The sequence below is a fragment of the Colossoma macropomum genome, unplaced genomic scaffold (genome assembly GCF_904425465.1).
Source record: "Colossoma macropomum unplaced genomic scaffold, Colossoma_macropomum, whole genome shotgun sequence".
NCBI lineage: Eukaryota > Metazoa > Chordata > Actinopteri > Characiformes > Serrasalmidae > Colossoma > Colossoma macropomum.
Window position 1 is genome coordinate 42640725 of NW_023494784.1, and position 26788 is coordinate 42667512.

General features: G+C 39.8%; 1 protein-coding gene across 1 annotated transcript in view; it reads left to right on the forward strand.

Moving 5' to 3' along the window:
* Positions 1-26788, forward strand: part of stxbp5l (syntaxin binding protein 5-like) — a 262054-nt gene that overhangs the window by 130983 nt on the left and 104283 nt on the right. The window contains exons 6-7 of the mRNA XM_036571863.1: positions 5565-5628; positions 15001-15084. Of these exons, the coding sequence (XP_036427756.1) occupies positions 5565-5628; positions 15001-15084 (148 nt within the window). The remainder of the gene's footprint in view (positions 1-5564; positions 5629-15000; positions 15085-26788) is intronic.

Below are 26788 nucleotides of genomic sequence, written 5' to 3' on the forward strand. Positions count from 1 at the left end.
CAAAAATGCCACTCTTTGGCCACAGCCAGAGGTTGGAGAAAAACAGGAGCAGCATTTGATGAAAAGAACACAGTGCCAACTGTTATGCATGAGGGTTATGCTTTTGGGTTGTGTGGCAGTGCAAGAAACATTGCACAGGTAGATGGAAGAATGAACTCTACTAAATATCAGAGAATTACGGAAGTAAATTTGATGCTCTCAGTCAAAAAACTGAAGCTGAGAAGAGGCTGCCTTCTACAACAGGACAATGATCCTAAACATGCCTCAAATTCCACCATCAACTACTTTAAGAAAAACAAGCTGAAGCTTTTGGAATGGATCTCACAGATCCTCGCCTTGAACATCATTTAAAGTTGGGTAGATCTTGAAAAATGCATGACGGTCCAAGAATATCTCAGAACTAGAAGCAAAGGCAAAGGATGGACACTTCAAATACTGAAAAATTTGAAATATTTAATATTATATTCGGTTCTTAAGGCTTATGTGTCTTTTTATGGGAATTATGTTTCTTACTTTTTTCCTGATGCTGAAAAATTAATGACTTGCACTTAATGACATTGTATATATATATGTGGGTAAAATCTCAGGATATTATTAAAAATATGTTTTGCTCTTTCCGTTTTAAAAAAGAAACACAGAGCTTTCATATGAACATACATACTGAGACTGTGGCTGATTTGGCTGATAATCCCCTCCATGGTTTTGTCGACCACTTTGCTTTTGTCCTTTGTTGCCATGACGCCAGGGTTCAGCCTCAGTGCATGGACTCAGCACACAGGGTGACGGGATATTGTGGCTATTTTTCGTGTTCTTCCACCATCCCTGCAATTCCCTCTGCACTTACACTCACAATCACCGGGACATGTGTATCTGCTGGGTTCACAACCCCTGGTCACCATTTGTCCAGCAGGAAATTTCCTTTCGCTCTTGGTGTTGTAGTTTCATAACAGAAAGCCTCCATTTAACACTTAGAAGCAGGGGTGCTTCAACCTGCTTGTGGACCCTGGGGCTACAGGTGGTCATGGGCCTTATGGGTCTATTTATACACCACGTACAAAAGCTTAAGTTAGCTGCTTATTTGACAGGTTCTTTTTCAGATTTTAACCAGTGCGTTGCACCATTTAAGGTGGAACAAGAATTGTGAATAAGAAGCTGGCGAGCTGGAATCCAGTTTCAGCTACACCTGTACCTTTTAGCTTGAAAACAGTGAGTTTGAGAAGAACTTGTTAGCTGATACCAAGCATGATAAATCCACCAAATATATCAAAATTGATCTTGGAAAAAGTTTTATTCAATTAAAATCATACAAATACTGTAAATCGCAGCGCTTCAGGGTTGTGTGGTAGAGTTTGCTAAGTAAAACAATCAACATCGGGGCTCCCGAGTGGTGCAACCGTATAAGCGTTGGCCCTATCATCAGGAGATCGCGAGGTCGATCCCTGGTGATGCTACAGCCGTCCGTAGCCGGGAGTCCGAGAGAGCACAATTGGCCTCGCTCTCTCTGGGTGGGTAGGATGGCCCCTCCTTCTCCCCCCATCACTCAGCGCGATGCTAGTCAGCGCAGGCGTCTGTTAGCTGACGTAACAGATCTGGCGGTTGCCACTTTCCTCCGAGCGCGTTCGGCTGTCCAATGACGTTGCGTGAGCGGCAGCTCGAAAAGAAGCGGTGGTTGGCTTCACAGGTCTCGGAGGAAGCCTGTGTTAGCCTTCACCCTCCTAGCGTTGATAGCATCGTGTGATTGGGGGAGTCCTAACTAGCGGGTGGAATTGGAGACGACTAAACTGGGAAGAAAATCGAAAAAAAAAAACAAAAACATCACTAAAACTACTGAGGTCTATGACAAGCTACATCCTATGATTTGATCCAGTGACTTAGGCAGCAACACATTTTTGGGAAGGCTTGTGAAAAAGTGGGTGGGCCAACTTGCTAGACACAATTACCAAATGCACCAATAACCCACAATATCATAACGTCAGACTACAGTCTATTCAAGACAGCCATGCAGGCATCACTCTAACTGTTCCATCACTTCTGCTCTGTGGTGATACAAAACAATAACAATCATCTGGAATACTGGATTCCCAAACACATCCAACGCTGCAGCATCTGCTTTCTACAGGCACATTTGCCCAATGAAGATGACATGGCTGAGATAGAATCTGAGCTGAAATGTGCAAAGATGAGAAAAAACTTAAAAACCTGAACTTATTTTTGGCTTTGGATGAGTAGAAACCAGCAATCGGTTAAAGAATTGACATCCTTTAACTACAACTGGAGCTTCAAATGTAAGCACTGCCACGCTGATAATGAACTGAAGGCTTGAGACAATGACAGATAGCAACAGTTGCTGAGCAGCGATTGGATGGCTTAGGGCAGAAGGCAGAACTTGGCGGAGAGTTTGTGACAGAACTGTATGGGGGACGTATAGGAGGGTTATGATTTGCCATGATTTGGGCAGGTTGTGTCATAGATAGGCTTTTGCATAATCTGTGTGGAGCATTGGGGGGAATTGGGCCAATAACTGTTGACGAGTGGTATCCTGACCTTTAGTGACATTTCGTGGGATGGCTCATGGTGTTTCATCCCTGCACCACACAGTGTACTGTTCCTCTAGCCCCCCTCCCCCAAGAATCCCCCCATATTTCAAACTGTAACTCTGATCTGCTGTGTGGAGTACCACTGGACGGTCATGGGTTCTAAGGCCATACTTGAGCCATGCGATAGTCAATTATCCACTCAGCATTGCTGAGGTTAAGCAAACATTGCTGTATTGTCACAATTTGCCAAATTATTATCAGAAGTATCTGATGATATGCTATTTATAACGATGATTTCCATGGCAATAAGGATGTTACAGTGACTGGAGAAGACTTCATACTTGACTCGACTTGAAGACTTGACCTTAGAGATTCAAGACTTGACTCGGACTCGCACTTCAGAGATTTTAGACCCAAACTCGGGCTTACCACAGAGACTCAGGACTTGACTTGGACTCACCTCAAAGATTCGAGACTTGACTCAGACTTGCACCTCAGAGATTCAAGATTTGACTTTGACTTGCACTCAGCAACTTGAGACTTGACCCGGACTCACCTCAAAGATTCGAGACTTGACTCAGACTTGCACCTCAGAGATTCAAGATTTGACTTTGACTTGCACTCAGCAACTCGAGACTTGACCCAGACTCACCTCAGACATTTGGGATTCAACTCACAATTCAGAGGCTTGAGACTAGAATCAGACACCCGCATCTGAGAGACTTAAGATTCAACTCACTTCAAAAACTCAAGGCTTGACCCAGACTTGCATATCAGAGACTTTAGACTTGACTCTGACTCTAGGCTCCAGTTTTAACTCAGACTCACCTCAGGACTTTAGACTAAACTCTGACTCACCTCAGGGACCCGAGACTTGACTTGGACTCGCACCTTAGAGACCTGAGACTTGACTCAGACGTGCATATCAGAGACTTTAGACTCGACTCTGACTCTAGGCTCCAGTTTTAACTCAGACTCACCTCAGGACTTTAGACTCAACTCTGACTCACCTCAGGGACCCGAGACTTGACTTGGACTCGCACCTTAGAGACCTGAGACTCAGATTTGCATATCAGAAACTTTAGACTCGACTCTGACCCTAGGCTCCAGTTTTAACTCAGACTCACCTCAGAGACTTTAGACTCAACTCTGACTCAACTCAGGGACCCGAGACTTGACTTGGACTCGCACCTTAGAGACTTGAGACTTGACTCAGACGTGCACCTCAGAGATTTGAGACTTGACTCTGACTCACCTCGAAGGCTCGAGACTTGACTCGGACTCACTTTAGACACTCGAGACTTGACTCTGACTCACACCTCAGACATTTGGGATTTGACTCAGACTCACAGCTCAGAGACTTGAAATTTGAGAGACTTGAGACTCGACTCAGACTCACATGCAGTGACTTGTGAACATCTTTATTGGTACTGATGCACTTTTGTACTTAGTACAGTTGAAATCACTCCACTGAAAGGATCTTTAAGGAGCTGACAGTGGTTTGTTTATGGCGCTATTGTGGATGATTGTTGATAATCTATAAAATACTTCAGATTTTTGATCACTTTTTACCTGCGGAAAAGTCAGAAACCTCAACTCATGATGGGCTTTTGCTGTTAAAAACTCAGTTCTACCACATTCGTATTTAAAATGGACAATTTCCACCGTCAAACTAGAACTTTGTGCATGCGTGGGAGCGAGCGAGAAAGAGAGAGAGAGATCGATTGTCGAAAACGGTTGTCCTTTTGCTCTCTTCGTCTTTTTCTTTCATCCCCCACTTCTAACTTCTGCTTTGACTCCTCTCCCACTTGGAATATCTGTACATAACACGAGTGAACTTAGTCAAACGCAGGCTCTCGGAAAAAAACCCTGACATTTCCTGACCTCCGCGCTCTCCGCTTTAGAAACGCTTTTAAAAAGAAGACCTTGGCGAGTGTAGCTATAAACTGAAAGAACTTCCAGAACTTTCTGCTATTCAACTCGTGAGCAAAAGCCCTGCCACCAGTGGCCTGCAGAGTGAATCATGTATTCATGAAATTGTCGGTATTTTCATGGAGTCAGACTCCACGTTCTTAGTTAAATGCAAGAGAGCAAGTTCATTACGGTGTAGTGTGCATGGGCAATGCAGTTCTAAGAGTCAGTTGCATAAGAATAAGGTGACTCGTCTAAATGTTTCAGAGCCGACTTTGCAAACAGTGAATAAATATTTCAAATAAGGTTAAATTATGAAAACCCTTGTAGTTTTGAGTTAAAAACAACTGAATTTTCCTCACCATTCACTTTCCAATCCTTACAGTCCATATATGTAAACTAAGCTGTGAACTGGATCAGTTTTGTGATGTCACAAAAACTAGACACTTATTAAAATCCACCAATTCTGGCCACAGCCCATTCACACTGAAATTATAAGGAGTGTTTCAACACTGACTGCAGCCAATCAGAACGGAGCTCATATGCATATACCAGCAGCATTTTGTGATGTCACAATAAATATATGTATATGTCAATTCAGGCCACAGTCCATTCACACTGAAGTTATAAGGAGTGTTTCAACCCTTATTGCTTTTTAAATGACAGCAAAACAGTGCAGCCAATCAGAAAAGAGCTAATTTGCATATACCAGCTGCATTTTGTGATGCCACAAAAACTACACAATGATATATATCCGCCAGTTCAGGCCACAGTCCATTCACACTGAAGTTATGAGGAGAGTTTCAACCATGACTGCTTTTTAAATAAGGACAACACAGTGCAGCCAATCAGAACAGAGCTCTTTTGCATACACCAGCTTTAAGGCGCGGTAACAAAAACTGCCTGTTTAATTCTAAAGTTGGAAAATAGTCATGTAAAATGAATCACAAGTGTTTTGGAACCCATACAAACATCATAAGTCAGTCATTTACCTAAAAGTCATGTAAAATGAATTCAATGCTAACAAATAAACAGTCATTACATCACACGGTAGACAGATTATGTTTATTATATTGATGTAAATATGTTTAAATCTTGAAACTTGTCTTTTTACAGATCAACAAAGACACATCCAGGGCCAGTGGTCCACTTGAGTGACAGCCCAAAAGATGAAGGGAAGGTAAGACAGTGCTGTTGTCTTTTAATCCTTTTTTATATTATGGACAGTTGCAGGGCTTTGTGTAGAATATGGAGACAAAATTTGGAAGACAAATGTCTTGTTTATACGTAAATTATTAACATCATTAATGTTTAAATGTATATATATTTTGATCCTCTGACCCATGTGTTGTAGTGCAGGGTGAAGCCCAGCTGCAGCATTATTTTCAATTAATATAATCAAATGATGAATTAACAGAATGTAAAATGAATTTTGTCCCATTTGTGATGTTAGATGTCATTTTTACAGTGCTGTTGTCTCTCTGTATGTGAAATGTTGTGACTCTGTGTTGAGCTGCTAGTGAGCAGTGGTGGGGGAAATGGGAGGAAGTCAAACTCTCCACAAAGATGAGATATGGCCAGCATAACTGCCACTTTCTTTATATCAAAAACTGAAATCATTTAACCACAATAAAAAAAAAACTTTTATACTACTCGCTGATCTGAAAAATGAAAACTCACTTTCTGGCTTTGTAAATCAGTCCATCATACAAATACATTGACCAGCCAATAATGTTTCTACATTATTGTCCATTTTATCAGCTCCACTGACCACATAGGAGTGCTTTGTAGTTCTACAGTTACAGACTGTAGTCCATCTGTTTCTCTGAATGCTTTGTTAGCCTGTTCTTCAGTGGTCAGGACCCCCACAGAGCAGATATTATTTGGGTGGTGGATCATTCTCAGCACTGCAGTAACACTGACGTGGTGGTGGTGTGTTAGTGTGTGTTGCACTGTCCACTCTATTAGACACTCCTACCTTGTTGGACCTTGTAGATGTAAAGTCAGAGACGATAGGTCATCTGCTGCTGCACAGTTTGTGTTGGTCATCCTCTAGTCCTTCAACAGCGGTCACAGGACGCTGCCCACAGGACGCTGTTGGCTGGATATTTTGGTTCTCTGTCCAGCAGCGACACTGAGGTCTTAAAAACTCCAGCAGCACTGCTGTGTCTGATCCACTCGCACCAGCGCAACACACACTAACACACCACCACCACGTCAGTGTTACTGCAGTGCTGAGAATGATCCACCACCCAAATAATACCTGCTCTGTGGGGGTCCTGTGAGGGTCCTGACCATTATAGAACGGGCTAACAAAGTATGCAGAGACACAGATGGACTACAGTCTGTAACTGTAGAACTAAAAAGTGCTCCTATATGGTCAGTGGAGCTGATAAAATGGACAATGAGTGTAGATACAGGGTAGGTGCATGTAATGAATTGGCCTGTTTATATTCCATTATTAAATACAAAAAGGCATAATTCAAATGAGAGACATCCAATTTTATGGCTAATGAAAAATGATGTGATTGTTGACAATAAAGAGTTTTAGCTTCTAATCCAATGTATGATACTTCATATAATATCTAGACAGTATTGGTTTATCTCTGAAAGTGACACTAATATCATCAACATCTGCCCTCTATGAACGAATGTCTTTCACTTGGCTGCTACTGGTGACCCTCATCTGCCCTGACACTCTACTGAAGCTGTTAAGTGCACCACTCTTTTTTTTTTTTACAGTTAGGGGACTTGGTGTTGTACATGCTGTCCCTTCCAGAGGCTGTGTCCACTCCAATCGATTCTCTAAATCTTTCTCAGATTGTCAAAGACCAAACCATATCTCTCCTCATACTCAACCCACATCAATTCAGTTTGATTGACCTTATTGTGACAGATCACTCCTGCCACTGCCAGTCAGCTGCTGTTCCTGGATATGAGCAGCCACTGTGTCGTAGGGTGTCATTGCACCTGATTTTGTGTGGAATTTGGGAACTGGGAAGTCAGTGGTCCCTTTGCTACATTAAGCTAGACTGTTTAATTACTGACCGTTGCTTGTTTTTGATGACTAAGGCCAGAGACATTCTCAGCACAAGGCCAATGCATTGCAAATGTTGTGAGGTACTCAAGGGGGAAAATCAGAGATCTACTGTTATTCCAGGAGCCAAAACATCTCTACTTCTCTCCTGTCATGGCACCTTATTATCATAATTGAATTAGATTTTGAATTTAATGTTTAATTTCTTCTCTTTTGAAGCTATATGGTTTTAATTTCCTTTCTCCTACATCTTTTTTTCCATTTTCATTTGAATTATCTTTGTAATTTTTTATTTGTAAAGCACTTTGAATGAGCTCCTTTTTTGGGAGTCCAGTTAGGAGACCATTACAGTGATCAATCCTGCTAGAAATAAAGGTATGGACGCTTTAGTCAGAGAATCTCTGATCTTGGTGATGTTCTTAAGGTGATAAAAAGCTGATTCAGTAGCTGCTTTGACACGACTGCTAAAACAGATCAGAGTCCATTAATACACTAAAGTTACGTGCTAGTTATTTAGATTTCAGAGCTCTCAAATCCAGACAGGCAGCTAGTCTGTGCCTCTCAGTGCTATTCCTGGGTAAAATATACAACTGCAGAAAGTTTTGTCCCATCCAGTTAGTGATGTGCTCAAGGCACTTACAAAGTGAGTCAAGGGGACCATGGGTATTTGGGGAGAGGGCCAAGTAGATCTGAGTATCATCTGCATAGCTGTGGTAAGATATCCCGTAGTCTTTTAGGAGTTAGCCAAGAGGAAGCTTGTATAAATTAAATAAGAGCGGCCCTAGAATCGAACCCTGGGGGACACCACAGGTCACTGGCACTCTCTTTTAGAAACATTAGTTTCTATTTCGAAAAAGTAGTCCCTGCCTTGCAGGTATGAACTGAACCATTTTAGGAGTCCAACCTAGTTCTCAAGTCAATCTATAAGAATTCAGTGGTCAGTGGTCACAAAAGCAGCCCTGAGATCGAGCAATATTAGAAGAGATATTTTTCCTGAGTCTGTGTTTAAACGAATGTCATTAATGTTAACTTTAATTAGAGCCGTCTCAGAACTATTAGTCCGTAATCTTGACTAAAGTTTGTCTAGACAGCTATTTAAGGATGGAAAGCCGATAAGTTGCTGGAAGATTCAATGATTTTTCAAGTTAAAGGTAGATTTGAAACAGATCTGTAATTAATTATTAGAGTCACTTTCAGACTTTTCTTTTTTAAAAGAGGCTTCACAAGTTTTTAAAAACAGCCAACATGAGTGAAGCATGGAGTATCTGAAGTGTGTCCACTGCTGTTGAGTGAAACTCATTCTTTAAAAATGTGTCAAGACTGCAAGTGGATGATTTGAGATGATTCACTGTGTGAATTCAAATTTCATCATTAATAACACTAAACTGGGACATTTTAACAGTGATATCTTTTACATGGTATTGGAGAAAACACAGGCTCATTGGTGGATATAGACATGTCGAATTATGGATTTTAGTGTTAAAAAAGTCATTCCATCTCCTAGTTGGTACTAATTCAGTGACCATATGCGCAGGTGACTCAGTTTGTCTACCATGGTCGATGAGTATTTTGCTATTGTTAATATTATTGTTGATAATGCTGGAGAAGAAGCCTTTTCCACATTACTGTATTGTAATCTCACAGCCTATCTTTGAAAATATCTTTGTGAATTTGAAGCTTGATTTTTACACCTTCTACATTCAGCCTTCCTCCATTCTCTCTTTTGGAGTTCAACTGCCATAGCATTCCTTCCTGATGCTTTCTATTCACACAACATGGTTTTAACTATAACTGGTGCAATATCGTCCATAACACTGACAGTTTTTGAGTTGAAGCTATTCAGCAGAGCATCAACAGAATCGAATGGTTTGCATGGTGCAATGCACATTTTGCTTATGAGGAGTGTAGCTGTGCTGTCATTCATAAACCTTCTCATAAAACAGACGTCTGAGCTTGCTGTCTAGTGAGCTGTCTACATTTCAAAGACAAAATAGTAATTATCCCACAAACCAGCATGCTTAGTAGTGGTTGATATGTTGAGACCCTTTGAGATACCCACGCCCAGAGTGTGGCCATGGCAGAATGTGCTCTTGCTTAGATGCTGTGAGAGTCCTAAAGAGTCTAACACAGAGGTCAGAGTTTTATTGCACACTATTATAACCTAAGAATAGCTCAACTGGTTTGCATTGGAGTCCCTGTAGTTACTGAATAATAAGCCTTAATCCTTATTTGGACAAGGTAAGTTTTTGGGTAAAGCAACTTCAGGGCGCCTGTAATGTTTATAAGCAATTGACACGTAATCCCAGTCTACATGACAGGGATGGGAGTGGCTAGGGATGGTGAATAAAGTAATATAAGTTTGGATTTTGTGAATTTTTTGTGGATTTTCCGAAAAAGCTGTGGTAAGATATCCCGTAGTGTTGTAGTAGTCAGCCAAAAGGAAGCATGTATAAATTAAAAAGAGCGGCCCTAGAACTGAACCCTGGGGGACACCACAGGTCACTGGCTCGCTCTCAGAAACATTGGTTCCTATTTTGAAAAAGTAGTTCCTGCCTTGCAGGTATGAACTGAACCATTTTAGAAGTCCAACCTAGTTTTCAAGTCAGTCTCTAAGAATTCAGTGGTCAGTGGTCACAAAAGCAGCACTGAGATTGAGAAATAGTAGAAGCGATATTTTTCCTGAGTCTGTGTTGAAATGAATGTCATTAATGACCTTAATTAGATCAGTCTCAGAACTAAGAGACTGCAGTTACTGAATAATAAGCCTTTAACCACATTTGGACAGGACTAGTTTTTGGGTAATGTAACTTCAGGGCGCCTGTAATGTTTCATGAGCGATTCACACATGATCCCAGTCTAAATGACAGGGATGGGAGTGGCAAGGGATGGTGATTAAATTAATATAAGGTTGGATTTTGTGATTTTACATAAACAGCTCAGTAACTGAAAGACTTACACGCCCTGAAAACACTCTTTGGCACAGATCTCTTTAAAACGCTGATAAACCACTCTGAATTTTGGTGGGAGACCACGGCTAGGAAATGGGGTGATGTGGTCAGAAGCTTGGGGTGCTTGACCTTCTATAACAATGTAAAACGTCCATGTTAAACTTGTGCCCTGCATTAGGTTGTTCCCTGCGCTCCCCTACCAAATGATTGGGAGAATATTGGCTAAGGAAAGCTAATACTTTCTATCTCAAGTGAAAAATGAATGAATATTCTGCATATTTTTCTCTACAAACTTAACAAAACATGTAGTCTTTTTCTAATGTAAGTGAGCCCAGCATGATTACTGGTTGACATTTAAGGTTTCAGTAATTCAGACTCGTGCTGTTACTTATCTGTCAAGAAGCATATCTCCCTAGCTGGCGTCTGACAGAGCGTTCAGGGTGATGATGCTAATGCTAATGATTCTTCCTAAGTGAACATATCCCTGTGCATAATTAGTGTGGAACTGCAGCCTTTACTTAACAGTCTCACCTTCACCTCAGTGCTAGCGCTTAGCGCCCCTAATGCAGCGGACAAGCCTTGAGGTGTGTTCTTTCTGGAGAGGTTATGACTTTACATTCCCTCCTGAGCTTAACATACGCTCGCGCTCGCTCACTCATTCACTCTCTCTCTCTCTCTCTCTCTCTCTCTCTCTCTCTCTCTGCATCAGTATTTTAGCCTTAACTTTAATTTAGCAACTTCATCCGATGTTCTCTTACTCATATATAAGACATTAGGCACTTTCCTGAAAAGATGTGACGTATAAAATATGAACTATGTCATCTTCCTCATATCTTGCCTTTACTTTTCTATGATTGGGCAAAAATGCATCCATTTTTAATGCAGTTCTCTTAAAATGCATGTGGGTCCACTGGGACTCGCTCACAGTATCTTATAAAAATATGTCCTGTTTTTTAACGGAAGTTCCTGTATGTAATTATATGTCCCATATGAATTATATACATCTATGTCTATATTTCAACATTTAAAAAAAAAAAAAATCAAAGGGGAAAAATATCCCATACTAAGTTACTTTATCTATTTGTTTAATTATTGCTTATTTTGGTAGTTTACAGATAAATGATTTGTTGTTAAGACTATTAAAAGTTGTATATGTATGTGTGTGTATATGTATGTGAATCATTTGTACAGTGTATATATATATATATACACACTGTACAAATGATTCAGTGTTCTAACTATAAAGAAGTAAGTAACCTGGTTGCCTTCAGATTTTGAGTTCACTGAACTTCAAATAATAAGTTACAAAAGGTAAAACTCATTATTGTTCTATTGGAAGTTCTACTTACTATTAGAAATTCAATGAATTAAAAATTTTAAGTCAACTAGATTACTTACTTTTTTAAGCTAAAACACTGATATACAGATTCTTATATAAGAATCCACTATATATATATATATATATATATATATATATATATATATATCGTCGCTGTCCAAAGAAAAACAAGCATCTCCAAAATAGTAACTTTACAGGAGAAGTCAAAAACTCTCTTACCTTTCAATGTAAGTTAATGTAAAGAGATTTTATTTCAAGTGGCTTTAGAGCATTTCTATTGGTCCATTCACCATGGAACACCAAGGACAGTGTGTGTGTTGAAATGATGTAGAAAAATAAAAATCGACAAAAATGGAGATACCTTTCTTTGGACAGTGATGATGTATACATTATATCAATAAGCTACGAGAGGCTGTGTGTTACTGCAATTTTGGGTATTATATATATATATATATATATATATATATATATATATATATAGTACCCAAATGCTACCTAGCTAGTGGGTAGAATCTAAACAGGGGAGCAAAACTGGGTAAAAATCACCTCTCTGAAAAAGAAATACATACCAGGTAATGATTGAAGAGTAGCGTATTGTTTTTGAGAGTATGAAAAACAACCGAAAGAGAGAGAGAAGAAATGAATGAGAGGAAAAGAAGAGAGAGAGCAGGGGAGAGAGAGAGAGACAGTGAGTGAGAGTGGACGAGGTATTTGAGGTGAAGGTGGAAGTCTATGTCAGCAAAATTGTTGAATGGACCTGCCAAGCGATTCTGAATTAATGAGGTTTGCATAGACACGCACAGGTGAATCTGTACCCCCGGGACCTCCTTGGACTTCCATACGCCATAATCCTGACAAATCCTTTATAGAGACAGCTAGAGAGAGAGAGAGAGAGAGAGAGAGAGATGTGATGCGATATGGGTGGTTGAGTTAGAGTCTGTACGATGTTATCAGTGTGTTCTTTCGCTTCTTTTTGAATAATGAATGAAATGAATGAAAGTCGCTGTTCTACACTGCGTCCTCAGTAATGCAGTGAATGCAACTGCCTCACTCTCACATTCTGTGACTGTAGCTTTGATTGAGTTCATTGAAATGTTCCATTTGTGATTGAGCTACAGTTGCTCTCCGTGCTCTGGCCACAAATGCATTCTTTCATAGCTACCGTTGCCAGATTTGATAAACTCTTACAAGCCAGACTTTTGCCTATCCTCCAAGAGTCTGGTGCGTTTCATCGCTCAGTTTGACCAAGAACCTTCTACTTTGACCAAAAAGTGGGACAGATTGAGATGCAAATCAACTAACCGTTGTTTAAGCATGATGTTCAGGGCTGAACCAACCAATCATTAACTGTTGTTTAAGCATGACATGTAGGGGCAATTGTAAACAGTACTACAACAAAAATAGACCCATAGGAAACAAAGTGGTTCAAGTCAGTAAAATATGTAGTCGTCACAAAAAGGATGCTGGTCGCCCGGCCGGGGAATCGAACCCAGGCCCTTCTTGCTGTGAGGCGACAGTTCTAAGATACTGTTTATTAGCTACTAAATTCTTCAAAAGAAAGTCTTGAACAGCTTTTAAAGATGAGACATTGTAAAATATTTGACTTTAGTGCCCATATTTCACTTTCGAATGGCTCACTGTTGTTGTGGTGTGCAGAACCACAGGAACGTCTGCTGGTGACTAGCTAGAACTTAGCTTAATAAACAAAAGATCAGTTCTCGTAGGGCTGATAAAAAAAAGCACTGCTTAGAAGTGTGGATAGCCAGTCTGACCAAATCTCAATACTTCTAGCCATCATAGTGTACCATATATATTAGGTGTTTTGCATACCTGTGGGTGGAGCCTCTGAGCAAAATGAGAACTTGTTGTTTCCTTCTTGCCTAGTTTTGATTGACAACAACACAATCCAGAACTGTAGCACAGCGTTTAATTAATAAACATGTTATCATTAAAGTGACTCTATGCAAACATTGCAGTGGTTTGAAGTAAATAATTTATGTAAAGCATAATTTATGCAGATTGTTCTGAGGTCTGCTACAATTTCTCATTAGATTAAAAGGTATTTTTTCCAGTGATTTCGTTACGATGTCAACACAGATCAGACGCCCGCAGATAAAAGGACAAGGCTTAAATTTACTTGAGGTTTTGGTGAAGGTACAGAGGGCGTAGTCAGGACAGGCTAGGGTCAGAACCAGAGAGCAAGAGAACCAAAACAAACGGGACATCCAGAGAGTAGCCAAAAACCAGTCCGAGTTCAAAAAACCAAAATTTCATGCAGGATCCAGCAAACGAACCAAAAGCGGCAATGACAAAAAGGGCAGGTCAGAAATACGGAAAAACAGGTCATACACACAAGAACTTACACAAACAGTGACCACTCAGTACACAACCAAAGGTGTTGGCAGTACTTCACAAAGTTCTAAGCTAAAGCCTGGGCTTTATATACTAACTGACTAATGAAGTACAATGAAAAACAGGTGTGACAGTTTAGAATTCTGGTGAGGATGAACACTGAAATGAATGTTCATTGGTTGATGACGATGGAATAAGAGTCACGTGGTCTCCCACTGATTCATGGGAGTTGGAGTCCTCTGGGCCGTTCAAGGACTCAAGTGATCTGAGGAAAAAGGAACAGGTGGAGGAGGCGTCCTCAGCAGGAGGCGTGACCGTTTTTCCCAACCTATTCACAGTAGCTGTGAAAGAGTGCGTTTGTAAGCAGAGCATGGAGAGGTCAATTGTGAAATGGCTCTTAATGTAAAATCAAAACTTCATAGCTTTGAAACTAAGAAACCTATGTAGAAACTAAGATGGGAAAACAGCTCAATTTGAATTCTTTGTTTTTGTGATGTCACAGGAACCAGTGTGGTTACATATATCAGCCTGTTTGGCCTGTAGCAGTTTAGCCCCGCCCATTTACGCTGAAGTTATAAGGAGTGTTTCAGCTTGGACAGCTTTTTGAACAAGGAACAATACAGGGCAGCCAGTCAGAACAGAGGTTATTTACATATATTAGTCTTAAAAGCACAGTAATAAGAACAGCTTGTTTAATTCTAAGGGATAAAGCATTTGCAAAATTGATTTATGACTGATTTTGGTGCATAAACCCTCATAAATGTCATTAAAGGACCTCAGGGGAGGCCCTTTGAAGTAAAGTCAGTTCTGTTTAACCTTCCTCTTCCTCAGACCTTCCTCTAATGGTGCTGTTTTTGTTTTTCTCTGATTCTTCAGTTGCTGATTGGTTTTGAAAGCGGCACCATCGTAATGTGGGACCTCAGATCCAAACGAGCCGACTTCAGAATCTACTATGATGAGGTGAGTGTGAGTGTGTGGTTGTGGGTTTATGTGTGTGCTGGAATATTTTTCCACACCTCCAAAGTTGAGTCTTAGAAGTTGGTTGTATTTTCTGCTTCTCACAATCCAAATAAACCCAAACACATTCAGTGGTGTTGAGGTCTGGACTCTGGGGTGGTCAGTCCATTGTTCAGCTTCTTTGTTTGATGTGTCCGTCTCCTTTTCTCAGTGAGGTTCTTCTTGACAGCTACAACTCCTTTCAGACCCACAGCGCTGAGTCGTCTTCTCACAGTGGAAGGATGGACAGAAACACCTGTGGATGTTTTCAGATCTGAAGCAGCTTGATTTTCTCCTCTCTCTCAGAGATGAAAGCTTTAAGTGCTGTTTATCTGATGGGGGTAGTTTTCAGGTCTCTCAAGTGGTTGTTAGGGGTTTTCAGGTCTTTCAGGTGATTGTTAGGGGTTTTCAGATCTTATAGGTGATTGATAGGAATTTTCAGGTCTTTCAAGTTGTTGTTAAGGGATTTAACATCTTTCAGGTTGTTATACGTTTTCAGGGTTTTCAGGTGGTTGATAAGGGTCTTCAGGTCTTTCAGGTGATTGTTAGGGGTTTTCAGGTCATTTCAGGTCATTCAGTTGGTTTGATATTTTTGAATTATTTGATTATTATGAATTTTATATTTTTTGAACTCCCGTTTTGCAGTTTTTGAACTCTCCTTCCTTATGTAAGTGGATTATTTTAAATCTAATCTTCTCAGGAATATCTATGAAAAATGAATAACTTGTATTTAATGGCTGAATAAATGAGGGGGAAGTGTCTGAGTTATATATATATAAATATATGTATTGCACATTTTTTCTACAGGTTACATCTGGCTCTAAACCTGAGCGCCAAGAAAACTCTGAACAGAATCAAATCAGTAAAACAGAGAAAGTCTGAGGCTCTGAGTTCTCTGCACTGCGTCTGTATCTCCTCTTTCTGAATCGATCTGGCCCCGCGCTCTGTGGCGGGTGTTTGGCTGCGTCTTCGCTGCTGTTTTTATTCCTGACTTTGTTCCCGATTCAGAAACTCCGTTGAATGGGAGTCTGTCACTTCTTCAGATCTGATTCTCCTCGATTCGCTGCATGTGTGAGTGCGAACGTGTGCGTGTTTGTGTTCAGTGTAATCTCAGCTTGGCTGCTGTCTGTGCTGGCTCTGACTTCACTGTTTCTGATAGAGCTCTGCCACTACAGCTGCTCCTCTTCTGTCACAGAGGACGTTCATGAACTACCAGCTATTCATGCACTCAGTCAGTAAGACTGGTTGTAAATGTATCCTGCCTGTGGTTGTATTTAGAAGCCTATGTCACGTCTATAGTGCAACTGAAATGGTAATGTTAGCTATCCTGCATGGCGTGCTCTGAAACTTACTTAGTGTTGTCCAACAAAATCCCGCATAGCTAACGTTAAACGTGCTAGTTTGCGGCTCATCTTCACAGCTTCATCTCTCAAAGCATTTTTTCACTAACCTTTACTATTACATATACATTTGCTTCAAAATGTCTTTACCTACAATTCAGAACATCTAAATTCTAGATACATTTGCTGGTGCAGCAAAATGGAACCTGGCTAGCATTAGCCCGCTAGCTAGCTACCTTACAGCTTTCAGGCTAGCATGTTCACAACTGACACAACGAGTTTCTTGTTACATTTTTTCACTGATTTGTTAGCATTTAGGCTTACAAATGACGTCACCTGTGCTTCATGACTTCAAGAACAATCATCAAAAAAATCTGAATCTTTATTCACCAGTATCGGTTCCAGTATCAGCATATGATAAGAGTTATGTCACGGTATATACAGTGGTTCAGTGCATTACAGTCAGGGATGGGGGGAGTAGCTAAGTAGCGCGCTACTTTTGTAGTTAACTACACATTTTTGCAGCTAATAGCTGAAGCCGCTACAGTTTTATGAAATGTAGCTAGTAGCTGTAGCGCATACAAATGTTTTTGTAGCTATAGCGAAGATTTTCACTACAATTTCGCTACAGGCTTCAGGCAATCCATGCAAAATCTGAACCACAGAACACAGCCGTTAACTGGGCTGGTGGCGATTGTGCAATCCTGATTGAGCCGTGGACAGTTCGAGCAAACGGTCACACGCTGATCACCCCTTAGGCTTAGCTCAGGGGTCGCAACCGAAATGTTAAGAAGAGCCATTTTGTCCTTTCAGAAAAAATGAAACCGCTTTGGGAGCCACAACATTTTATGTACGTTTTACCATCTTGGCTGTAAACATGTCTCAGTGTGTGCTAAAGTGCCACTACAGGCTAAAAATATATATGAAAAACGCAGACTTACTTTGCTCTGCTTTAAGCTTTAGCTCAGCTATAGCCGCTTTTCTCGCATATCAGGAAACTTTTCCACAAGTTTCTTGTAAAATGTCTCTCAATGTTCTTTTTACGAAGCTGAAGTCGCTTCTCATTCGCCAGCTTCTCGTTCAAATTGTCCCGTTCCACCTTAAATGGTGCCTGAGGTGCCAAATTGTACTGCTGCACCATTTAAGGTGGAATGGGAAAATTCGAACAAGAAGTTGTTGAATGAGAAGCGACTTCAGCTTCGTGACTTGTTGCAGATACCAGCCGAGTGATTATAAATGCAAATAAGTCCATTCGTCTCCAAATGATCGATGTTCATCTTAAATCACCGTTTGCCTTTTTCGTCGTCTGCATTGCTGTGTGTCCAGCAGTCTGCACGTCAGTCTTCAGCGTTTACGACCATTTATTGTGAAAACTGTGTTAGAACTGTGTGTTATAATGATTGTACAGTGAAGGAGGATTATGTTTTTTTACCTAAAAATCTAGCTCTGCTGTGGAGCCGCAGCAGCTCTGCCACAGTGGAGAGATTATTCAGGCCTGATTCTCAGCCCAAACAGAGCCAGAGTCACTGATGAGGATGAAGTGTTGCTGAAGTTTAATAAAGGACTCTGAATGTCATGTCTGTAAATATGTTGCTGAAATGTTCAAATTGGAGCAATTTTATTTCAACCATTGACAATTCTTTGCACAAAATTGTTTGGTTTGTATTCGGTTATTTTTGTTGATTTTTGGTAGGAAAAACCTGGAATGATTGACTTTGCCTTTACTTAATCTAAATTTTTGTTTGCATATCACGCCTTTGGTTGTGAGGTTTGATTGTTGGTGACACTTAAACTTAATTTTTGATGATCCTTTTGTAAATTTGCAGCTTTTCAATTGGATGTTTCTCTGTGGCACATGATCAAATACGGTGTCTTGTTCACACTTTCAATTGGGCTTGTTTGCTGTGTCAGGTGGAGATCGGAGATCTTTAGGCCTCGCACTCTTAGTCTCCGCTGACATGGAGAAGTGAGCCGGGTGTGGGGGGTAGCCATTATTTCCCCACCATCTTCCTCATCCTAGATGAGTAAAGGTCTTCGAGGGCAGAGGGCAGAGAGCCGACAGCTCTGATTTTCTCTGCACGTTGCAGCTTTCTCTTAAGCTTACGTTCGATGTGCGAAGATGCAGAGCCCAACCGGATGGAGATGGAGGATGTGATGATGGACTCTATTATGACAGGGTAGAACTGGACCAGCAGCCCAAACTTCTTGAGCTGTCACAGAAAATACAAGTACTGCTGGGCCTTCTTCATAACTGCAGTGCCGTGTCTGTCCTGTTTGAGATCCTGCTGAATGGTGGTGCCCAGGAATTTGTGAAACTCTGCTCTGCGGTCTGTGGAGCCGTGTATTCCCAGTGGAGGCTTGACCTTAAAAAGCAGTGTGGCTGCAGCACGACCCTAACCTGTGATGATTAGCCAACTGTAGAGCATATATTTGATGTAAACAATAGATCTAGATAATAACATATGCGATTCATAGACGGCAAACTGTGGTAGCCCTACAGCTAACTGCTACAGCTAACAGCTAACTCTATTGGGCCTAATTGGCCTCACAACATGAAATGATATTTAGACCTATAACTAGACATAGCATTCTTACTTACACACCGATAGAGCAGCAGCAGTAGTTCTAGGGATTTACATTGTTCTAACATACATTAAACAATGAAAAAGAGTTAGTACTGACCCCACCATGCAAGTAAAGTTCCCCGTCAGTATATAGTTGTTTGGCTTGTTTGTAGTAACCCATGGCTTGTATAGCTGTGTTCTATACCCTTGTTGCTGGCTGGGCAGTACGTTGGTCCACAAAAACATTCAACAGATCTCACTATTCAAGGTCCTGGAGATGACCAATGAATTTTTTTGTGCCAGGAAATTTGTTTGCCTTGGGTTTTTTCTTTTGTTGGTTTTTCCCCATGGTAGACAGAGACGTCTGGCCACTGTTACTTGGCCATTTAGTTGGATCCTTGAGACCTGAGAGAGAGTACAGGTCAGGAAGGGTCAGCTTATTAGTGTACAACCTGTCTTCTGCTGGCAAAAAAATAACTGGAGGAGGCATCTGGATGATTCATATTCCTATATTCCTACACCTGACACCGCTATGTTTCTGACTATCTGATACCAGTTAAGCTCCGCCCACAAAACACGTCATCTCTGCTCACAGACACAAAACTGGTCCTTGCATTTGCCAAAATGTGGACACTTTTATGATGTATTTTAAATTGTGGACATAAATATTGAGATGTGTTTACATGATTTTAGCACAATCAGAGCTTGGCTGGTCTCAATGCTGGCTTAGGCTTTACTGTGTTCCTGCAGGACCCTGCTACAGCTACTGCTATTCACTAGCCCACCCATTCCCTGAACCTTTAGCATTTAAAAAGCTTGTCTTCTTACTTTGACCCCTCAAAACAGTGGTGGTGGGGGGGTGGTGCTGGGGTTTAGGGGGTTGTGTGAGGTAAAATCAGCTCAGTGAGTGTTCAGAATGTGTGTAAGTGTCTGGGGTTCTACTAATTTCTTGGTTCTGATGTGCGCCTGGAACACCAGCGTATGTGAAAAGTGAAAGAAATTCATTGAAATGAAAGAGACAGGGAGACAGAGAGAGAGAGAGAGAGAGAGAGAGAGAGGCCACAGCCAAAATATTAATCTTATAATTAAAGTCTTTTTCCCAGCGCAAACAATTTCACAATGTGCCAACACTGGAAGTGAACAGTGAAGCATCTGTACTTAAACATGACCAATAATTCCCCAATGAAAAAGCACTGAGGGTCAGATGTGCTTAGACTTTTGCACCGGTTTCAGGTTGCATGCGTGATGCACGCTGCCTTTCTCTTATATTTGTATTTGAGGTGTGATTTCAGGTGATCTCATAATTCATTCCAGTTGCTAAAGTTTGGACAAGTAATAGCAGCCAGTTTGGCCCAGAATTTTCTCCATTACAACCAGCTGTGAATGAACGATTGTATCTCAAAGAAATATTTTTTTAAGAGAATTATTTAACAATGTCAAAAGATAAGTTACCAACACAGTAACACTATTACAATAATACGTTTAACACACAATGATACTATTACAATAACATTATTACAAGACTAACACTAACAATATTATGACATAATAATACTATTATTACACAGTGCTAGCTGTATTACAACACAATAACTTCTGTTTCAACACAATAACACTATTGCAGCGCAATAATGCTAATAAGGCATGCTAATGATAATACAACACAATGATATTCAGCACAGTAACACTATTTCAACACAATAGCTCTATTACAAAACAATAACACTTACAATCACAACACTAACACTGTTACAGCACAATAACACTACTTCAACACAATGATACTATTACAATACAATGACACTATTATAACACAACAATGCAATTGCAACACAAGAATACTATTACAATACAATAACAGTATTACAAAACATCAACACTATTAAAACACAATGACACTATTGCAAAACAATACCACTATTACAGCACAATAACACAATATTATAACACAGTATTATAATGTTATTTCAACATGATAACTATTATAAGAAAATAACACTCTTAATACACAATAACACTATTACAACAGCACTGTTTCAACACAATAATGCTATTAACATATAATAACACTATTTTAACACAATGATATTGTTTCAAAACAATAACATCACTACAAAAGAATAACACTATTACAACACAACAGCACTATTAACACACAATACCTCTATTACATCACAGTACTATAATAACACTATAACACTATTAACACAATACCTCCATTACATCATAATGCTATAATAACACTATAACACTATTAACACAATACCTTACACATAATGCATAATACACTATAACACTATAACACATACCTCTAACTAATGCTATAATAACACTATAACACTATTAACACAATACCTCCATTACATCATAATCACTATAATAACACTATACACACTATTAACACAATACCTACCTATTACATCATAATGCTATAATAACACTATAACACTATTAACACAATACCTCCATTACATCATAATGCTATAATAACACTATAACACTATTAACACAATACCTCTATTACATCATAATGCTATAATAACACTATAACACTATTAACACAATACCTCCATTACATCATAATGCTATAATAACACTATAACACTATTAACACAATACCTCCATTACATCATAATGCTATAATAACACTATAACACTATTAACACAATACCTCCATTACATCATAATGCTATAAATAACACTATAACACTATTAACACAATACCTCTATTACATCATAATGCTATAATAACACTATAACACTATTAACACAATACCTCCATTACATCATAATGCTATAATAACACTATAACACTATTAACACAATACCTCCATTACATCATAATGCTATAATAACACTATAACACTATTAACACAATACCTCTATTACATCATAATGCTATAATAACACTATAACACTATTAACACAATACCTCCATTACATCATAATGCTATAATAACACTATAACACTATTAACACAATACCTCTCATTACATCATAATGCTATAATAACACTATAACACTATTAACACAATACCTCCGTTACATCATATGCTATAAAACCCTACACTTACCATACGTACATCAGCTATAATACACTATAACATATTAACACAATACCTCGTTACATCATAATGCTATAATAACACTATAACACTATTAACACAATACCTCTGTTACATCATAATGCTATAATAACACTATAACACTATTAACACAATACCTCCGTTACATCATAATGCTATAATAACACTATAACACTATTAACACAATACCTCCGTTACATCATAATGCTATAATAACACTATAACACTATTAACACAATACCTCCGTTACATCATAATGCTATAATAACACACTATTAACACAATACCTCTGTTACATCATAATGCTATAATAACACTATAACACTATTAACACAATACCTCCGTTACATCATAATGCTATAATAATGCTATAACACTATTACGACACAGTAACTCTGTTACACTGTTTCAGCTGCAAGTACCTGATATAGTTGTTCCCCAAATTTGTTTGAGCTGGAGTATGAGTACCGCTGTAGAACGTTCTGGAGAGAGAGAACTTTACTTATTCATGTCTGTTTTATGAGTAGCCAGCCTCAGTAAAGCTAACATTGATTTCAGATGCATTGCGAGGGCATGTTTTGGCTGCATTGGCGCATATTTTGCAGTGGTCTGAGACAGAGATCGAGCTGTGCCTGATGTGAGTGTGGTTTGTGGTTCACTTTTAAAACCCAATGTCAACTTTTAAATGTGGAACGAACGTCCAGTTTGGGCTCAGCATGCAGGATTGTGCTGAAGTGTCCTCCAGCTGCAGAGCACAACACTGAATAATGCATGCGCAGCTGAACTAGGTCAGTGTCCTCTCATTATCAGTGTTCAGAAATACGCCCTCCGATTTGGGCTGTCACTAAAAAGGAGTGACCTCCGCTAACTCACTTACAGAGCGCTGACCCACGAGGAGGTCAACACAGCAAGGGGACGCACTGTACATCAAACCCATTCTGCACAGTCATCGTTCAAATCTAAAGTACTGATTTGGCCACTGATCAAGTTTACACTCTGAGCTCCGAGCAGCAGCTCTGTTCCCTCCTTTCCCCAAACACTACAGACTGATAATGTGTCACTGCAATCAAATACAGTTAGAGTTTATATCTCTCATTGCCTTAAACCTGATTATCTCACACTCTTATTATCATCTCCACTGTTTAATATGTTATATATTAATATGTTCACTGCCTCAGCCATATCAATAAAACAGTTCATATTGAACTGAACTGATGAAGTGAGTGAGAGAGAGAGAGAGAGAGAGAGAGAGAGAGAAACAGAGAGTGAGAGAGAGAAAGAAAGTAAAGGAAAGAGAAAGGGGTGGAAATGAAGAGAGAGGCAAAGGCAGAGAAAGAGAAACAGGAAAAGAGAGAGGTCAAGAGAGATAAGAAGATAAAGGGAAAAAGAAAGAAAGAAAGAAAGAAAGAAAGAAAGATAGAAAGATGCAGATAGAGATGGAGAGAGACAGGAAGACAAAGAAAGAAAGAAAGAAAGAATGAGAAGGAGATAGAAAGAGAGAGGTGGGGAAAAAAGAAAGGTTGCTATGGTGTTGCTAGGTGGTTGCTATGGCATCCCAAGTGGTTGCTAGAGTGTTGCTGTGCAGTTGCTGTGGTATCCCAGGTGGTTGCTGGGTGTTGCTAGGTTGTTGCTATGGTATCCCAGGTGGTTGCTAGAGTATTACTAGATGATTGCTGTTGTGTCCCAGATGGTTGTTAGGGTGTTGCTTGGCAGTTGCTATGGAAGCCCAGGTGGTTGCTAGAGTGTTGCTGTGCAGTTGCTATGGTATCCCAGGTGGTTGCTGTGTGTTGCTAGGTTGTTGCTATGGTATCCCAGGTGGTTGCTAGAGTGTTACTAGATGATTGCTGTTGTGTCCCAGATGGTTGCTAGGGTGCTGCTAGGCAGTTGCTATGGAAGCCCAGGTGGTTGCTAGAGTGTTAGATGGTTGATATTTGTGTCCCACATGTATTTTGTTTTTTTGTTCCCAAAAATAATTAGGTCTTCTCTGAAGGCCTAGAAGGCCCTGTGGCTTCCCCACGGCTTTCTTTGGTTATTTCTGCAGTGAAATTGGATTTCTTATTCGGATTTCTAGATCGGAGTATGGTGTTTACATGGCCATTTGAATAATCAGATAACTACATATGACTGGATTAAACACACTCAATATGTCAGTCCAGATCTGGGGCCGCATTACAGAATTTAAGATCAGACAGGTCAAGAAAAGATTTTTTACAAATTCGTATCACAGAAGCAAATCTGATCTTAATTTAGGAATTTTATCTTATCTTACAGCACCTTATCTCCAGTTAGGAAATCATAAACTACTCAATCGAGGTCGACAGTCAACTGTTATATCTGTTTCTAAGCAACCGACGATACACGCACAGATGAAATGTAAAAACATGATCAAAATAAACTGTAAGTTACAGCTACCATTACCAATGTAGAAAAAGGTCAAAACAAAAGTGCAATAAAGATCATGAATATTGAGGTTGCGCCTCCTGCTGTTTATCAGAGCATCGCACTTTGCAGTTTCAGTCTCCATTTCCCAAACGCTTTAGCCAAGCGCACTACGTTATTCCTCCTAATGAACAGACACACGTTCAGCTCTGTCTCCTCATTATTCACCACCATCACTTGCCAAGTTTTCATCAACATTGCCACACAAAGGTAATAAGAGGGACGGTGGAGATCGAGTCTGCAGCGTCTGAGATTTTTGAAATATGAGTTAAAAAAGAAAACGTCTCACAAGTGAAGCCACAATTCTGCAAAATATATAAATGTAGCATCATTATGCTAGTAGTGAACCATGCTGCTTATCACAACCGCCTAAAATCATAGAAACGGGCAGTTAAAACAGCAGTTAGGACACTGCTGATGTTTATCCTAAAGTTAGGACAGTATGTAGGAGATTTAGTCTAGTTAGGATGTTTGTGTAATACTGTTTTCTTATCTGGAGTTAATGGATAAGATTATGAACTTTTACTCTGTATTAGTTTCAGTCCTAAATTCAGTTCTAACTAAAATTGTCATGGTAACTAAACAGATAAGATTTTAGAGTTAGGTTGTTTCCGTAATGCAGCCCCTGATGGCTAAAGTCGAGACTCTTCCCAGCCTGATGGTCCCTTAAGGTCAGATAGGGAACATTGGGGAATTTTATCCTCAAGCTGTGAAAAATGACTTTAACAAGTACAGCTGATGTCCTATTCCACCGCAGCTGCAAAGAGGCTCCGGACACTATAATCACGTCACTTTAATGGACACTCTAATGACTATAATCATCTGTCTGGACAAAGACAAAAGGCTGGCACCCGCTCAGTTGGTCAAAAACAACCTTTTATGAGAGGACAATGTGTTTACTTTGCGTGTAAGGAAATGCAACTGTTTGCGACAGAACTTCGTCTGGAAGCTTGGTGTTATTGCCTTTCTGTTGGGTGAAGCTCCAGAGACCACCCTGCCGTTGAGTCTCTTGTGTTGGTTAATAAGATACAAGACCAAGAAAGGAGAAGAGATTTCCATAGCAGAGTTCTGTCTTATCACATTATGCAGATAACATCACAGTTTTTGCGGCAGCTCCAGAGATGTTAGAACGCTTAGCAGGAGTTTGGATTTGAGTAGTTGAGTTAAAGATCTGCAGCAAAAACAAACCAGAGCTTCTTGATGGGTCAGTCTTGTAGGTTTTTGCAGGATGAAGGGTCAAGAAGTTTTACCCTTTTTGTGAGTAGACACTCTTTAAAAAGATGCTTGTTAAAGGGGTTCTTTAGTAAAGGGGAATGGTTCTATTTGGAACTATAAGTTCTATATAGAGCCATTTCATGCTTAAATTGTTCTTTGCATGCTGAAATTGTTCTTTAGATCGATGGAGAAGGTGCTGCACGTGATTCTATATAGATGCTTTTTGAAAATGGTTCTATATAGCACCAAAAGGGGTTCTGATATTGTTATGATGTTAAGAACACTTTCCCCGTCAATATGAAGAACACTTTACCATGCAAAGAACCATTTAAGTATGAAATGTTGCTAAATAAACCCATTCCCTTTAACAAACATTCCCTTTAAACAACCCTTGAAGAACCACCTTTTTTAAGAGTGTAGTTTTGGAGTGGATTCTGGACAAAGGGTGTGGAAACTTCAGATGTTTTTTTTCTGGACAGGAGTGGATTCTACACCCTTTAAAGTGACAACAAAGGTTCTTTTGAGTGATACCTTAGAAGTTCCTTAAAGCAGTGGTCCTCCGGGACCCCAGACAGTCCACACATATTAACAGAGCAAATGTGAACCACCAAGGAATCCACTTTGAGAACCACTTGCCTAAATAGCTTTTCAGTTGATTTGTTGTGGAATTACATTTTTACATGGGATGTAAAGAACCTTTTTAAAGTTCTATGAATTAAAGGTTCAACAACAGTTAAGGTTATCACTGGACCTGTAAGTCCAAGCCAAGAGCCAGTTAGGTGGACGAGTTTGGATTAGCCCAGTTATCTAACTGAAACCCCCATGTATTGTGCGATGGTTGAGCAGTGGGTTGTAACATCTGGCTGGTCTATTGTTGTAGCACCAGCTGAATGCAATGGAGCCAAAAGATGCTGCAACATGGGAAACAGATGTGATGTGCTCTTTGTTCCCAACCATAAAGGTGCCAGATTTGAGGAACTGGGTCCATACATTCTGGTATCTGGGCCTACATCCTTTTAATGAT